We start from the raw sequence: 16,197 nt of genomic DNA, 5'->3' as shown, positions 1-16,197 counted from the left end.
TACATTCGGAAGTGATTCCAACGAAGGAAGTGTGAAAACATTCTGCAAGGGATTCATTACAGAATCAATGGATGCATCTGGTTGATCCATTAAATGCAATCTGAGTTTGAAAAGCAGGGACCAAACCCAAATACCCAGACTTTGTTCCGTGATAGAACGATCCGATGAAAAAGTCAACTAAAATAAACAACTTAACAATTCATCTTATAATTAATAACTTAACTTGTTAATAGGATGTTTAACCTGTTTAATAGTGTCGGCGATGACTGTAGAATGGGCTGAAGTTGGAGTTTCAGGACAGTGGATTATAGACAACCTGACAACAAACAGTGCCACTTGGCAATGGAATTCTCGAGGAAGAAAGAGCTCATGAGAATTGCTGAAATAAAAGTACAAAATGTTATTTTTTCTAGAATACATTGATGCATGGGAAAAGGCCTTACTTCGGATTTAAGCCCCAGTTCATGTAATACAGAATGAATCTTGCTAAGGACGCCTCGATGGAATTCAAAGGGCACGCAAGTAACCAATGTTCAAGCAGGCTTAAATCATCTTCTGTCGGCCTCCAGGAATACAATGGGAGGTCTTTAAATATGTAAAGGCTAAGCTGAAAATTTGGAAAATTTTGTAAATTGATGAACCTGTCTTGAAACAGGTTTCAGCATGGCTTTACTGGTTAATTTGTTATTTATTTTGTCAGTTGTGTCCTCTTTGTTAAATGAGTACTATTTTTATTATGCCAGTGTTTTTGATTTATTGTAGATTAAGTCTGTTATTCTGGTTATTATGTTCAAATGTTTAGTGTTTATTTGTTAAATTGTCACAACGAACAGACCCAAATAGTTTTTTTTTATTTTTTTTTTTTATTTACAGCTATTGTACTCCTTCCTGGTACCATTTTGGCATTTAGGAGCTTGCAATATGTGTGTGAATTGAGCCCCCGGTGTGCCGGTGTTCTTCCTTCTAAGAAACTCATTTTCAAAGGGAGTTGGGACCAAAATCAGGGTCACTGAGATCCGATCCCGCCCCAGACCTTCCATTGATGAGTGCCGTGTCAAATTTAATTGCGGCCAGTGCTCCCCTTTTGAGTAAGAAAAATATAAAGGCAAAGGTAGGAATTGAACCCATGACCACAGATCTACTAGCTGAGAGTCTGACGCCCTAACCACTTGGTTACCGCGGTCCCCTACCCCAGCTGACAGTTAAATCAATATGATCATAGACAATTATGCTACAGAAAATTAAACATTTTTGATACTCTATTTAGGAGGTTGATGATATCAGACCACAATAACACACTTTATTACCACCTAAACAGAGTATTAAAGCTGAGGCCCACAACATCCCACCGCTATATCTGATTAAACATTTTTGATTGCAATGTCACAAAGAAAAATTATTTTCAAATTGATGATGAAGAAATAGTAAATAGTTTATCACATAAAAAAACTCACATTTCCAGTTTGAGGTAATAGGACTCTAAGCTTCTTTAAAACGACTGTAATTAAAGAAGGATATTTTGTAGCCATGTTGGACAAAAGTGATCTGCAAGTTTTATAACAAGTGTCCCTGGTTGAAATATTGACGAACCCAATCTAAAATATAGGATTAATCGATTCAGTAAACAAATCGAAATTATTTATTTAAAAAAATAAACTTACTTGCAAGAGGGATACGGTAACCATTTTTATAAAAACCCAGTCTGCGAACATCCTAGATAATGCCATATTGGAAACTGATGTGAGAATATAATATAACTCGGCATCGGAAAAGTGAACAACCTTTTCTTCCCAGCTTGCCGACCACTCTGCATAGTTTTTGCAAAGTTTTCCTGTTGATGTCATCGATGAGATGCGAAATAAAAACGATCTGATAAATTATTACCTCCGGCATCCGTATGCATCACCATGTGAAAAAGCTTCCACAGAGTGTGCATCGAAACAAGTCCAAACGGAAGCGAAATGAGAAACTGAAGAACAGATTTTTGCGCTGTCGCTTGAAACGCAGAACATGCGCATATAATTATGTTGTCGTATTCGGCCTGTAGCCTGTCCATAAAACTCTCATCCCTGTTCTCACCACCTTCGAACCTAATTATAATTGCGTCAACGATTAAACATCAAAACAAAATTTAATGCAAATTTTTAACAATACTTATGAATTTCCCAGGCATCAGTGGTATACTGGGCTATATGCAAAATGATGCTGGCTAGTCTTTTTGCAAATTGTTGGTACCTGATGGAGTGGTACGTGATTATACCCTGCTCCAAAATTTTAATCAAGTATCTGCTTATTGCAAATATCTTTAATAAATGGCTGCTACTTATTTGTGCAAATACATCATTGTTGTCATTTGTTATTATAAGGAATGTCTGAAATTCAATGGGTGCAATCAAAATCAATTCAACAACTGATGAATCAGTATTATCTTTCTTTATTGTTAATAATTAAAATAAATATTTTTGTTAAAATTTACCTGTCTAAATAAACTGTCCAATGGAATTTGATTAAAAATAGAAATAATGTCATTTTCTTTTAAATTTGCCTGAGAATTGTTCGCATTTTCTTCTTCCTCCTCACCCTCCGAGTCAACGATGACCCATACATCCTCACTTTTGATATTAGAGTTTAACTTTTCAAGCTGTAAACAAATTCCATTAATACAAATACCAACCAAAACAATTTCCGCACAACACACCTGAGACAGAAACAATTCTCTATCCTTAATTGGAGATACGATGATGGAAATTATTGCAATCATGTGGTTCAAGTAGGCAAGTGGGTTGATGCACTTCGGAGGAGGTTGGGGTATTTGAATAAAAGGAACTGCCCACTTTGACATACCTCCTGGACACCTACAAAATAGATAAACCACTATATCAAAACTTCAAATTTCCTAAATAAATCACATGAACAACCAAAGTTACGATTCAAGAAAAAAGAAAAAAAAATTGTAATACCTCTTACCTCAAAACATGACTAAGAATGAACACTTCTAATTTTGTAATTTGCATACTATAAATAAATAATGCATGTTGTTCATGAACTTTTTCCCTAATTGTTGCCAGGTTTGTTACTAACTTAACTAAAGAAAATAAATCGATCATTGTGATCATAGTAATAGAGAATCTGGGGTCAATTTGAATAATTGCACTAATGAAAAGTAAAATATTCATTTTCATAAATTAACTGGCATGTGTAGGCTGTAGAATGCAATAATTAAAAAATTGTACTGTTCACAATTCATTTTTAATAGCACTTCTGCTAATATAAAAATTAATGCGGATTCTGCTTGCAAACCGTATTAATAAAAGAGATGCAGCTATGACTATCTGCACTGACAGCTTCTATTGGTTCCTGACTATCCTAGAAAATTAATCGCCCACCTGGTTAAAATATTCATGAACCCTGTGTCAGTTTCATACTTTTCTCTGACTATCTGACAAAATAAATTAATCATTATGATCATAGTAATAGAGAAATTAAAAAAATTAAAAAAATGTACTGTTCACAATTATTTTTAATAACAATCATGCTAATATAAAAATTAATATTTTTTCTGCTCACAAACTAAATAAATCACATGCCATGACAAAAGTTAAGATCCAAGAAAAAAAAAAAAATTGTAATACCTCTTACCTCAAAACATGACTAATAATGAAAACATGATCATGCCAGGAAGCTACCCTGAGCAGGATGCTGATCAAGTTACTCAACCACTGCCTTGCCTCTTGAATAAAACCTTGGTCTTTGTGGTGTTGCCTCTGAAAATGAAACAGGACAGATATCGCCTGACACAGTTCATTGCTTTTTCCATAGTTTTCCTCCATTAAAGAGACAGGGTAGTTTGACTGAATGTTAGGAAATTTCTGAGCTATCTTCTGCACGTAACTGTCTATCTAAAGAGCCAACAATTGATATAAATTAAGCAAATTAGTTTTGTAATCTAGATCTACAATCTAATTAACGATATACTTACTTCTAATTTTGTAATTTGCACACTATAAGTAAATAATGCATGTTGTTCATGAACTTTTTCCCTAATCGTTGCCAGGTTTGTTACTAACTTTGCGAGGACATCAGTGTTAAAAGATCCAATTTGATATTCATGACTTGCTTCAACTGGATTTCCATCCTGAAAAATAAAAATTAAATAATTAAATAAAAGCATTCTTCTTCAAATTTACTTACTTGGCACTCTCCAGATTCAGTTATTTTTGTGATGTTTAGAATCCACAATTGCTGCTGTATGTTTTTGCTATCTTGAATTAAAGTTTCAACTTCTTTAGAATTTGAAAACTGTTTCTCTCTGAACTTGACATAATTGGCGAGAAGGTCGTAAAGGGGGTGTCGCAGGGCAATACCACCCCTTAATTCACCATCTATGAAACTTTCAATGTAGTTATTGCACCTTCCCACTTCATTGTTTATGTATAAAGAGAGCAGTTGCGCCTCTGTGAAAGAAGGCAGTTCCTGAGTCTGTGACAGGATGTTGGACATATCTGCAAATTCATCTTCAATATCACTGTAAGGAAATTGTATGTCAGTGTCGATATCATCTTTAGCTGTTAATTCCGCTTCAAGACGTTCGTCAATTTCATTTAGCGGATTTGATATAAGATTTTGGAAGTGTGTCGAGGCCAATTCGGGTACTGTTGGTACAACATTTGCAACAATTTCCTCTAATTCAGTACTACCGGAGTCCTTCTCATTTAAATCGAGCTTGTTCAAAAGTGCAACTGTCTTAACAGACTCCACATCTGGGGATTGACAGTGAAGCAGCCTTTCCGTTTCTTCAGCTGATGAATTTTTATCATCATACTCAAAGTGACTCTTGGGTTTTACTTCATCTTCTGTTTTTACAATGCACCCAACACCCACCTCTTCCTGTTCACAAAGAGGAGCAGTTTCTCCTAAATTTACTGTACATTTTTGTTTGGACTTTTTATGTTTGGTCTAAAAATAAAACGTAACTATTATTTAATTATATGAATAATTAATAGCTGAAGAATACAGCTTTTCACATTTTTAAATTTATATATTAAATTCTTTAATGATGTAAAGGTGATCAACCAGCTGTTATTCAACAATATATTTGGTAGGATGTAAGTGAAAATCAAACACAGACACAGTGGCAAAGAATCTGTAAGTTGGAAAAGCGAGTTGATTTTTGATTTTCACTTACACACATGACAATTATGAAATATTATATGTTGTAGAGCCCTTAAGAAGGTGAAATAAAACACTGAAAGCTTGGCATAGTTTCAACACTAGAACATTCTGTGGACCACATCCTCGATCCTACCAAATATATTGTTAAATTATTTAAAACATAAATTTATCTAGACAACGTATTGGTTTAGTTAAGTAATTCTTGAAATTATATGTAATATATAAATCCTCATACATAAAAGATTGTCAGAGACTTATGATTTTTCCTTCTCGAAGGTAGGATAATAGGTTTATTATCCCTATAGGTTCTATAATAGGTCTATTATCCCTAGGTTTATTACCTAAAATCATAAGTTAAACTGTTGAGGTCGAAATATAACAAATTGTCAGGGACTTTCAACGCTAAACACAATTTAAAAGCAAAGTAATTCCTGTCATAGGAGGGCTTAACATTCAACTATCCATCTCAGATGAGGGTCAAACCACTTTACAATACATTTTCTGATTATTCCATGGATTTTGCTGGTGTTTGAACCCGGAACTGCGCTAGTATGGCAAATACTAGTTGGACGCTCTAAAAACAAATTCCAAATCACTTTCTGTCGTATATTAAACAAAATCAATAAATCTTTTTTTTAAATCTACAATATACAAAAATCAGAAACGTACTGCACTTACAAGCAGGAAGTCTGCAAAGCATAACTTTCAACTTCAAAATTTTTAAAAAGGAAAAGCTCAAAAAAATCTATCAAATAGTTACTATTAAAAGTTGAGATTTTCGTATTTTTTTAAAATTTCGTTATGTTCTTTTCTTTAGAGCTTTCCTCTTTCTTTATCCTAAAGTTTTGAACTATTGTTATTTACATTTTCTTTTTTAACAAATCATTGATATTTTCATTTGTTTATTCAAAATATTGTTTGCATTATCAAATTGCTGGGTCACATTTGTACACATAAACAGTAAGATGAAGATGTGTTAAAAACAATTCCTTATAACTGCTGAATCAGTAGCATCTAGACATTAGACTAAAATAGCTATACCAAATCAAATAGTAATGTTTACAGTGGTTTCAATAATTTTGCATAACGTCGTCTTTGAGTTATTTCTTTTTTATTTATATTTATTATATTACATTTTTTATTTATTTTGTCTCAAAGACATTTATATATAATGTGAAGGATAAAGAGAGAATAGAGAAAGGAAGATAGATGGCGACTAGAAAGACTAATAATAAAAAATAAAGAATTAATTAAGGAGATGTAATGATAGGATAGATATATAAGGTAGTTAGAGGGAAAAAGCAAATGAGAGGGAGAAATTAAATGAGAAAAAAAGAGATGCATGCAGAAGTACACAGACTGACATAGTGAGTGTATATGTGTGTTTTAAAAAAAGTGAAACAAGTGAGTGAGTTTTAGTGAGAGACAGCGATTTGACAAAGCGATAATAAGATATATAGACATAATTAAATTTATATAGGGATATAAATATAGATATACGTAATAGAGGGAGAGAAAAATGAAAGGGAGAACACAGAACAAGGTATTTGAGTGTGTGTGTGATTGATTCTAATACCAAGGATTAAAATGATTGATTGATTGTTTTATTTAATCATGCAAAATTAGGACTCTTGGACCTCTCTATCATTTAACATAAGAGGGACAGACACCTAACAAGTCTACTACTTCAGTCCCCGGTAATGGTGTTATCTTTGTCAATTTGTCAACAAACACATAATTCAAAATGGTGAAACGTGACAGATAACACTGAAAAATTACTAAACTGCCTAATTAACTGCTTAAAACTATATATATGAGAGTCACGAGAAATATTCAAAAATAAAAAGTTTGTAATTTTGTATTTGTTTATAAAATTGGTTGCATTTTCTTGAATTAAATGTTGAAAACGTCAATGAGTCTGTTTTAAACCAAATGACCTTCTTGCACCTGTCAACGGCTCAAGTAAGAAATGAGGGATTAAAATATCTTTTTATTTCTTGCCTTAAATTAAACATACAAGAATAAATAAACACTTTTGTTTTTGTTTATAAATATATATAATTTTTTTAAGTTTTGTCTCTATACTGATTGGTACTGAGTCTTTAAATAGGCATAACAATGGATTAGTGTGAAGTGATATCTGTAAAGAAATGACAATAGAGTCGATGAAAATGAAACATATCGACTGATTACACTCACCTTGACCTTTACAGCTTCCATTGCAACAATTATTTCAATTAACAAATGCTCAAAGAACTCTGTAAATATATAAAATGCGGAAAAATCACATTTTTTCCTTTACTGAAACAATAAAATGCGATGAATAGGGCTGGAAGGTAGTGTTTGATTACAAAGGCTACCCCAGCCTGATAAGATTTCCTTGGCATTCGGTTGCTATGCACAGAGTTTATTCTTTGATCTCTTCTCTGATTTTATCCTGGGTGAATAATTAGAAATGATTAGATCGTAATATTTATTAGAAGCTTGAAGCATTTTGGTGTAATAAACTTTTCATTGCGGTGATATAAATTTAACTGGATTGTCTTGAGAGAGAAAGAAAAATTCAAAACTTTTCACATTTGTGTCAATAGAGCATGTCTTAGCTGTAAATGAACTTTAAACGATTGTAAATCAAATTTTCTCATTGAATTCGATCCATCTTGAATGAAAATCCATAAGATTTACAGTCTTTTAAATCTGATGTAAAAAGAATGTTTAAATTTATTAAACGACAAGTACGCTTTATAATATTCTAAGGATCTGTGATATGTTTATCGCTCACTCTCCATCCTGTCTCATGGCCTATTTTCCATCTATTGTACAAACTTAGTCAAACAGTGTGATCCACAAATAAAAAGTCAAATGATAAATACCTGGCTTGTATGGACTGCAGAATGCAATTATTGTAAAAAATTGTATACCGTTTACAGTTTAGTTTTAAAATAACGCCATTGATGTATGAATGTTTATTATGCTGACAAACCATATAAGCAAAAGAGATGCAGCTATTTACTATCTGCACTGACGACTACTACTGGCTCTGGCTATCTTAAAAAATGAATCGTCCAGCTGGTTAAAATAATCATGAATCCTGTGTCAGTTTCAAACTTTTCTCTGACTATCAGACAAAATAAATCAATCATTGTGATCATAGTAGTAGGAGAATCCAGGGTCAATTATTCAACTGCACCAATGAAGTCAAATAATTACAAATTAACTGGCATGTGTAGGCTGTAGAATGAAATAATTAAAAAATTGTACTGTTTACAATTCAATAGCAATTCTCCTAATATAAAATTTGATGTGGATTCTGCTGACAAACTATACTAGTGAAAGAGATGCAGCTATCAATATATGCGCTGATGACTCCAGGCTCTGGCTATCCTAAAAAATGAATCGTCCAGCTGGTTAAAGTAATCATGAATCCTGTGTCAGTTTCAAACTTTTCTCTGCCTATCAGACAAAATAAATCAATCATTGTGACCATAGTAATAGAGAATCTGGGGTCAATTTGAATAATCGCACTAATGAAAAGTAAAATATTCATTTTCATAAATTAACTGGCATGTGTAGGCTGTAGAATGCAATAATTAAAAAATTGTACTGTTCACAATTCATTTTTAATAGCACTTCTGCTAATATAAAAATTAATGCGGATTCTGCTTGCAAACTGTATTAATAAAAGAGATGCAGCTATGACTATCTGCACTGACAGCTTCTATTGGTTCCTGACTATCCTAGAAAATTAATCGCCCACCTGGTTAAAATAATCATGAACCCTGTGTCAGTTTCATACTTTACTCTGACTATCTGACAAAATAAATTAATCATTATGATCATAGTAATAGAGAAATTTAAAAAAAAAATTTAAAAAATGTACTGTTCACAATTATTTTTAATAACAATTATGCTAATATAAAAATTAATATTTATTCTGCTGACAAACTATGATTTTAAAGAATATACAAATACAAATGATTTAGACATTGTCTGAAGAATGATTGTAAAACAGAATCAGCATTGTAATATTCTCAGATCTAACATATTGCTCTCTCTCCATCATTTCTCACTCTTATGACCTTTCCTCTGACTCATATGGAATAAATTTAATATTGTCATCAATATATTAAAGAATCCTGATTCAATTTCAATGGAAAATGATAATTGGCTGAATAAAAAGTCAAATAATAAATAACTGCCACTCATAGGCTGCAAAATGCATTGATGAAAAAAAATGTAATATTTGTAATTAGTTTTTAACAGCAATCCATTGACAAATTAACATTTACTTTGCTGACGAACTATACCAGTAAAAAAGATGAGGCAGGCTATAACTATGCCCTGTCGACTATTACTTGCTCTGGCTATCCTATAAAATGAATTAGCCAGCTGGTCAAAATAACAAATCTTGTCTCAATTTCAATTAAAAAATTATTTTAATAATTGGTCAAATGAAAAGTAAAGTAATTTTAAATTAACAGGCATGTTTAGGCTAAAAATGCACTGATTTAAATTTGTAAAAAAATTGTTGCTGTTCACAATTAGTTTTTGAACCTGCCATATAATTACTAAATGGAAGTATTGTATTATGGTACTTAGTTGCAAGAAAAAAACTTTAAATTGTTGCTAATCAATTGTTATTAATGTGACTTTTCTATATGATAAAAATATACAAATATAAATGATTTATATTTCTTAAAATTATCTGGCTAAGATTATTTTAAATCAGAGACTGTATTATAATATTCTCAGATGGGGACTGCAGTAACTGAGTGGTTAAGGTGTCTGGCTCGTATTTGCCACCCTATCAGTTCTGGGTTCGAATCACGATAGAGCATGTGGCTTTTTATGAAAAGTGAAAAATGTAAAGTGGTTTGACCCCTCGTCGGCAACACCCAACAGGTAGTTGGACGTTAAGCCCTCCTGTACGATTGGAATTACTTCACTTTTTACTTTTAATAGTCTAAGATTGGTCATACAGTTCTCCCTTCTTTCAGATCGATTGTAATCATAATAATAGAGAATCCTGGGTCAACATAAATAATTGGTCAAATAAAAAGTCAAATAAATAAATTAACTGGCATGCATAGAGTGGAGAAGCCAATTATTGGGGAAAAAAGTATACTTTCACACTTAGTTTTTAATAGCATTTCATTGAAATATAAATGTTTATTTTGTTGACAAACTATGATTTAAAAAAATACAAATAAAAATGATTTATCCTTTATACTGTCTGGACAAGAATGATTGTAAAACAGAATTGGCATTACAATTCTAAAATCTTTCATTTTATTCTTTTTCTCACTTTTATGTCCTCTTCTCTGACTATTTTACAAAATAGAACAAATTAATAAGAAATCCTAGGGTTTTGAATGAAAGGAATTATTATTATCATTTGAATTATTGAATGAAAGGTCAAATAATAATAAATAAACTGGCATGTTTAGGCTACAGTTTACAAAAAAATGTGCTCTGTTCACAATTAATTTTTAAAAGCACTTCATTGATAAATAAATGTTTATTTTGCTGCTGTCTATAAAAGTAAAAGAGATAAGTCAGGTCTTACTATCTACAGTGACAAATACTGCTAGCTCTGATACCCCTATAAACTGTATCAAACGTGATCAAAATAAAAATGTACTGTTGACAATTAGTTTTTAAAAGCACTTCATTGATGTATGAATATTTATTGGGCTAATAAATTATAAAAAGAAAAAAGTATATTCACTAAATGAAAGTTAGGGTGCAAGAAAATGTTTAAATGAATATAAATATTTTTTTCCATTTGTGTGTGATTCTTTTCTATATAATCTAAATGATGAAAATTTAATGATGAAATAGGAATGAAAGAAGTCTATAATTTTATGAAAACAAACTGTGCTCCTCTTCCATCCTTTTTCATTTTCATTTGCTGTTCTCTGAATAGCCACCTAATCTTATATATTAAAAAAAAACATTAAAGAATACTGGATAAGTGAATATAAAATTTTTGTAAAATATGTTGTTTTTTTTTTAATTTAGAGTAAAAACAAAGTTGAAATTTATAATCAATTAACTGATATGTTTTGGCTACAGAATTGGTTTATAAAATCTGTGTATAGGTTGCAATTAAAAAACTAAATGGATCGTAAATTGAAATGTTAAGTATTTCTTACTTCAATGAGATGGGAAAAAGATGAGGCCCATACTTGACCAACTTAGCAACCAATTTAGCAAAAGAACTTGATTTGCCTTGGTACTTCAGCTCCAGGTAAATCTTCAAAGAAAATTGTTTTAATCATGTTAAATAATCATTGTGAAATATGAAACAAATCTTATTTTATAAACTTAAATGTGATGTTTGATTTGATAAATTTTTAATAATGTAGATTAAAAAATCAATCTACTTGAAACATTTGATTATAAGCAATTATTAAATATTTAGTAATTAATTACACACAAAAATGAAGTCTTACTTCATGATGAAACTTTATGTATGCCATATTATAAAAAGCCAGGATTACTCATGACAAATTAATCTGTTTTAAGATGGCCTTCGGATGCACCTTGGGGAAGCTGCGAGGCTTAGCGAGTCCTTACAAATTCATTCCTTTTAGCATCGATGATTCGTTTGTCGCCAAGGTCATAGGCTGCCTGCCACCTGCCCTCATCCCTCCGATCCATATAGCGACACTTTACTACGTCTGGCAATCCTTTTCCAGGAGGGTTGATCGGAGATATTGCTCCTGCTCGTGCTGGGACACAGTCTTTAAAGGTAGATCCAGCTAAAAGTTGTTAAGTTTTGGTTTTGTGGCACATGTTCCCTATGCGAAGCTAAATTTTTAAAAAATAATTGCAACAATTAATTAAGCATAGCTATTTTTGGAAACAAAAGCTTTCAAGATTTATTTCTCACAATCACCTTTGTTTTAAACATTTTTCTTTATTAACTCTTATAATGTGCTTTTATTTTCTAATTATTAAAATTTATTAATTTTTAAAATAAATATGTGATAAGAATTTATTTAAATGTAGTAATCACTGTTAACTAATAAAAATGTAGAAATTTTTGGTGTTATGTAGGTATCAGAATACGTTTTTATTTTTCATTTTTATTTTATTAATGTTTTATGGTGTATTATTAATAATTCAGTTTGAAAGTATCATTTTACTGATATTTCCAAATTCTTATTTATGATTGATTTTTTGGGGGTAGCATAAAATATTTAGCTGACCAAAAGCTTTACTTACTGAACATGGTTGATTCATAACGCATTTATTTAAAATATACCCAAATTATTACTTTTGTTTTAATATGTTATTTTGGTTTTAATTTATATTTATGAGTTATAATAATATAAAATATTTCATTCATATTCATTAAAAACATTAAAGTTCATATTTATTTTTCTTGTTGCAATACAGTTGAGCATTGATTAATGAGCAAAATTAATTTACTTTGCAAATATATAATTTTATTTATGGATTTTTTTCAGAAGTAGTTTTTGTACTTAATTATTAATTATTATTAAATAATACAGTTCTATTGTTAATATTATACTTTTTGATTAGAACATTGCTACATAATTATGATAAAAGCCTTTTGTACTTTTTATGATTAAATTTGTATTTAACATTAGGTACTTACGAAACAGGAATTGCTTCATATAAGCACATTTATTTCAATGCATCATTAAATATGCTGAAAATTTGGGCTATGACAGTAATTTGTATCATAATGTTTTATGAGAGTATAAGAAGACTAATGTCATTATGCCTTCAAAGTTATTTAAGATATAGCATGCTGCTCCTTTTTATATCATCTATATTTTCGCATTATTACTCTTGGTAAGGAATATTGAGTAAGCTGTTTTACAATGTCTAGGACTTTTTACCTGAGGGTCAAGTTAATTTTTATAGGTGGATGTATGTAAATTACTGGAATGATGATTACTATGCCCAATGGAATCATCAGTTGTTTTTTACTAGCACAGAATTGCTTTCTTCCATTTTGGTACTACAATTAGCGGATAGCAGGTCAATTGTGACACAAAGGAAAGCTTTATGTATAGTCAGCATTGCAGTTCTGCATGTTATTGCCGGAAGCTTAGACCAGTTTATACTGAATGTGGTAAAAGGAGAAGGCCACCTCCACCAGGTAAAAACATAGTAGAATTCTATGGGTATGATAACGACCATTGAACAGTAGAGTTATGTTATTGGATGCTTTGTATTTAAGTATATAAAACAAGCTTCACATTTGGGAATCTTATCAAACCAATGCTTCATGTAGATTGTAAAATTTTGCAAGAAAAATAAAAGCACATGGACATAAAAACAAATCAATCTTAGGCAAAAGACCCATTATTTTAGCTGAAAGTTCAAAAAGTTTGTGAGTATTGGGTAACCATTTTAAATCAAAACACTTCTGGTAATTTAGAAAATGAAGGTTTTTGGTTTTTAAAGAAGTGTGTTGAGAAAAACAAGCAATTTTTTATCTTTAATAATTTATTTATTTCATTTCACTTTATTGATACAGGTTTAATTTTAACTCCTTCTAGTTCTTATTCATTGCATCTGAATCTCTGATGCTAAAATTGCAATAAAAAACATGATTAAAAGGCCATAGCATTGGTGAAGGTGGGCCGGGTCAGTAGAGAAGCTCCCACATATCAAGAGCACTGTCCTTAGAAAATCTGAATCATAGAAGGCTCATCCTCACACGATTAAAGATGCTAGATTGACTCACAAACACTTACTTTTGGGCCAAAGCATGCATATGTGTCCAGCATGTAGAGAAAGGTTGCTCGATGTCCCACCTAATTGAAGGGTTCAAATCCTTGACTCTATATAGAGAGCCTAGAGGATTGCTGCCTGATATGAGAGTCGTGCTTGAGCACGGCAGCAACTATCTAGATCCCTGGTTCCAATTTTTGGAGGAAACAGGGTTGTTTTATTGAATATAGTAATGATAGTTTTGTTTCCCTAGTGTATGTTGAGAGTGAATGTATTTATTAGTGTAAATATGCAGTGGGATGGAGGAATATGGAGTACTCCACCACCAGTATTGTGGTATGGTATTTAAGAATGAGTGAGAGGGTGATGGGTTTGGATTTAGGAACTACATGCGTTGGGTGCTGAATAGTTGACATCCTGAGCCCAAACTCGGTGGCTGTATGTATAATAATGAGGTCTGACCCCGGACTGCCAACACCCAACTCCCGAGTGGGTGGTTCTTGAGGCCTGCTGACAATTTATTGTAAATTGCAAAAGCTTGACTCTGTACATGTGTGTAAATATGTGCAGATTTGAGCTTATATAAATTAATTTTTCAATCATTTTTGTGATTTTTGCAGCATGAAATTTTATGTCTGTTAATCTTGTTGCTTAATGATTGCTTTCAGAGGCTAATATTTTTGTAAGCATGCCAACTCTTTGAGTTCCTCTTTTATATTTTTGTGCACGATAACCTACAGTTTATTTGTCTTATTTCACATTTTCAAGCAAATATGGGTATTTATTTAATTAAATTTCTACTATGACATCTCTTATTACATTTTCAAAAATAACAAAATTACTATTTACAACAAATGAAATCACAATATTGATTAATTTCTTTTATTTAAATAAACTTTAAGAAAAAGTTTAAAAGATTTACTTACAAATTACAAATTCACAATCTGTGATCAATTCACATTGTAAGCAGATCAGAAATGGTGAGGTGAGACACATCTTTATACACATTCCATAAAAATCAGAGGTGATCCTGCGCAAGGCAAACGTTCAAAGACAAAGCTTCATGATATTAAAAATTCTATATTTTGTTGTTTGTAAGGAGTAAAAGTTCAATATCAAACACAAATCGATAATTTTAATTCAGTTGATTATTTTTATAAACCACACACAACTTTAAAGTTAATTATGCACATTATTTTAATGAAAAAAAATTAAACTTGTCTTTGAATGTATTATTATAAGGGAGACATTAAAAACCTAAAGATGTGAAATGTGTTTTTATTAAAAAAATTAAAACCCTTCTGTTTAAATGTATGATTGTTAATAACAGCCAGCACTTGTGTTTAGCATCTTATATAGTTTGTTGTTTAACGATTAATCCAAGTCTAAAATTTATTTTTATTTTTCTCCAGGTGCTTAGAGATGTCAGTTTTATGATACCGGATTTGTTGCATGTAATTTTTCCTCTGATTGAACTTAGAAAAGTTCAATCGATGGAAAATTCTCTTGTTCCTATGAGTGATCTGAAACGTGACTTCCTTTTTATAACAGCACTTATAACTGGAGGATTGTTTCTCTGTTCATTGCTATAAATGACACGACAAATAGGTAAGTTAATTTATTTCTTTATAAGGTAATGAATTATATTTAATATCCTGTTGCTTTATGAAATTATGTTTAAAAAACCAATAGGTATTTTAAAATTTAAAATTGTAATTATACTAATTGCAAACATAGAATAGTAATAAAACTAAGTAAAGGCACATTAAATCACTTGTTATTTACAGATGGGTATTTGAAAGGTGTAAATTTTCATTGGACGGAAAATTGATTCCAGTTTGGCTTTGTTTTTTTAAGTCAGCTTTAATTTCTGTCATTACACTTTTTTTTATTGCCATTAGCTATAGTTATAGTCATTTTTCTCTTATTTGGTCTTTCTGGATTTTTATTTTTTATTTTGATTCTAGTATGTTTCATCAAACTATTTCTTTAAACAAGTGGTATTATTTTAGTGCACTATTTTATTTTTCTCAAACATCATAGTTTAATAAAGTTCTAATGACGATTGTTTCGAACTTTTTGTGAAAATAAAATATAATTGTATAGTGCAATAATAAAATAATACCTCTAGTATGAACTAAAACAACAAATAAATATTTTTTTACATTCCATAATTTATTGTAATCCTTTCAAACCCTTGTGAATATTGCTTTTTCTTTACTATATTAAAGTGTGCAGTTGTTAAATATAAACATTGTTTGTAAATCCCAGGCCCTGAAGATGATTTCAATAAAAGATCGAAACGTTGGC

At 30.9% G+C, this 16,197-nt stretch overlaps 2 protein-coding genes across 3 annotated transcripts in view; one reads left to right on the top strand and one right to left on the bottom strand.

Annotated features, from left to right (window-relative positions):
* Window positions 1–7,483, bottom strand: part of LOC106664529 (ectopic P granules protein 5 homolog) — a 20,305-nt gene extending 12,822 nt beyond the window's left edge. The window contains exons 1-13 of the mRNA XM_014390335.2: window positions 7,372–7,483; window positions 4,192–4,956; window positions 3,980–4,135; window positions 3,640–3,899; window positions 2,699–2,855; window positions 2,477–2,641; window positions 2,155–2,372; window positions 1,885–2,090; window positions 1,662–1,831; window positions 1,455–1,595; window positions 444–607; window positions 244–379; window positions 4–177 (exon numbers count right to left, since the gene is read on the bottom strand). Of these exons, the coding sequence (XP_014245821.1) occupies window positions 4–177; window positions 244–379; window positions 444–607; window positions 1,455–1,595; window positions 1,662–1,831; window positions 1,885–2,090; window positions 2,155–2,372; window positions 2,477–2,641; window positions 2,699–2,855; window positions 3,640–3,899; window positions 3,980–4,135; window positions 4,192–4,956; window positions 7,372–7,392 (2,733 nt within the window). The 5' untranslated portion in view covers window positions 7,393–7,483. The remainder of the gene's footprint in view (window positions 1–3; window positions 178–243; window positions 380–443; window positions 608–1,454; window positions 1,596–1,661; window positions 1,832–1,884; window positions 2,091–2,154; window positions 2,373–2,476; window positions 2,642–2,698; window positions 2,856–3,639; window positions 3,900–3,979; window positions 4,136–4,191; window positions 4,957–7,371) is intronic.
* LOC106664530 lies at window positions 5,075–16,197 on the top strand. 2 transcript variants are annotated; one of them, XM_024224727.1, is made up of 6 exons: window positions 5,075–7,134; window positions 11,701–11,926; window positions 12,792–12,999; window positions 13,072–13,309; window positions 15,300–15,495; window positions 15,675–15,939. In XM_024224727.1, exons 1-5 carry the CDS (start codon window positions 7,105–7,107, stop codon window positions 15,477–15,479), a joined length of 882 nt encoding a protein of 293 aa, XP_024080495.1. In that variant the 5' UTR covers window positions 5,075–7,104; the 3' UTR covers window positions 15,480–15,495; window positions 15,675–15,939. The 2 variants fall into 2 exon arrangements, with proteins under 2 accessions (XP_024080495.1, XP_024080496.1); XM_024224728.1 differs by lacking the exons at window positions 5,075–7,134; window positions 15,675–15,939 and adding exons at window positions 11,243–11,422; window positions 16,159–16,197.

This window comes from Cimex lectularius, unplaced genomic scaffold, assembly GCF_000648675.2.
Source record: "Cimex lectularius strain Harlan isolate CLEC.00 unplaced genomic scaffold, Clec_2.1 scaffold8, whole genome shotgun sequence".
Classification (NCBI taxonomy): Eukaryota; Metazoa; Arthropoda; class Insecta; order Hemiptera; family Cimicidae; genus Cimex; species Cimex lectularius.
This window is presented reverse-complemented; position numbering and strand designations above follow the sequence as displayed.

What these genes read in the sequence shown, in the direction of transcription:
- LOC106664530 (XM_024224727.1), top strand. Translation starts at nt 7,105, where the DNA reads ATGACCTTCTTGCACCTGTCAACGGCTCAA. An exon ending in TGCACCTGTCAACGGCTCAA is followed by an intron (nt 7,135 to 11,700) that starts GTAAGAAATGAG and finishes ATCTGTTTTAAG; the next exon opens with ATGGCCTTCGGATGCACCTT. An exon ending in GAGAAGGCCACCTCCACCAG is followed by an intron (nt 13,310 to 15,299) that starts GTAAAAACATAG and finishes ATTTTTCTCCAG; the next exon opens with GTGCTTAGAGATGTCAGTTT.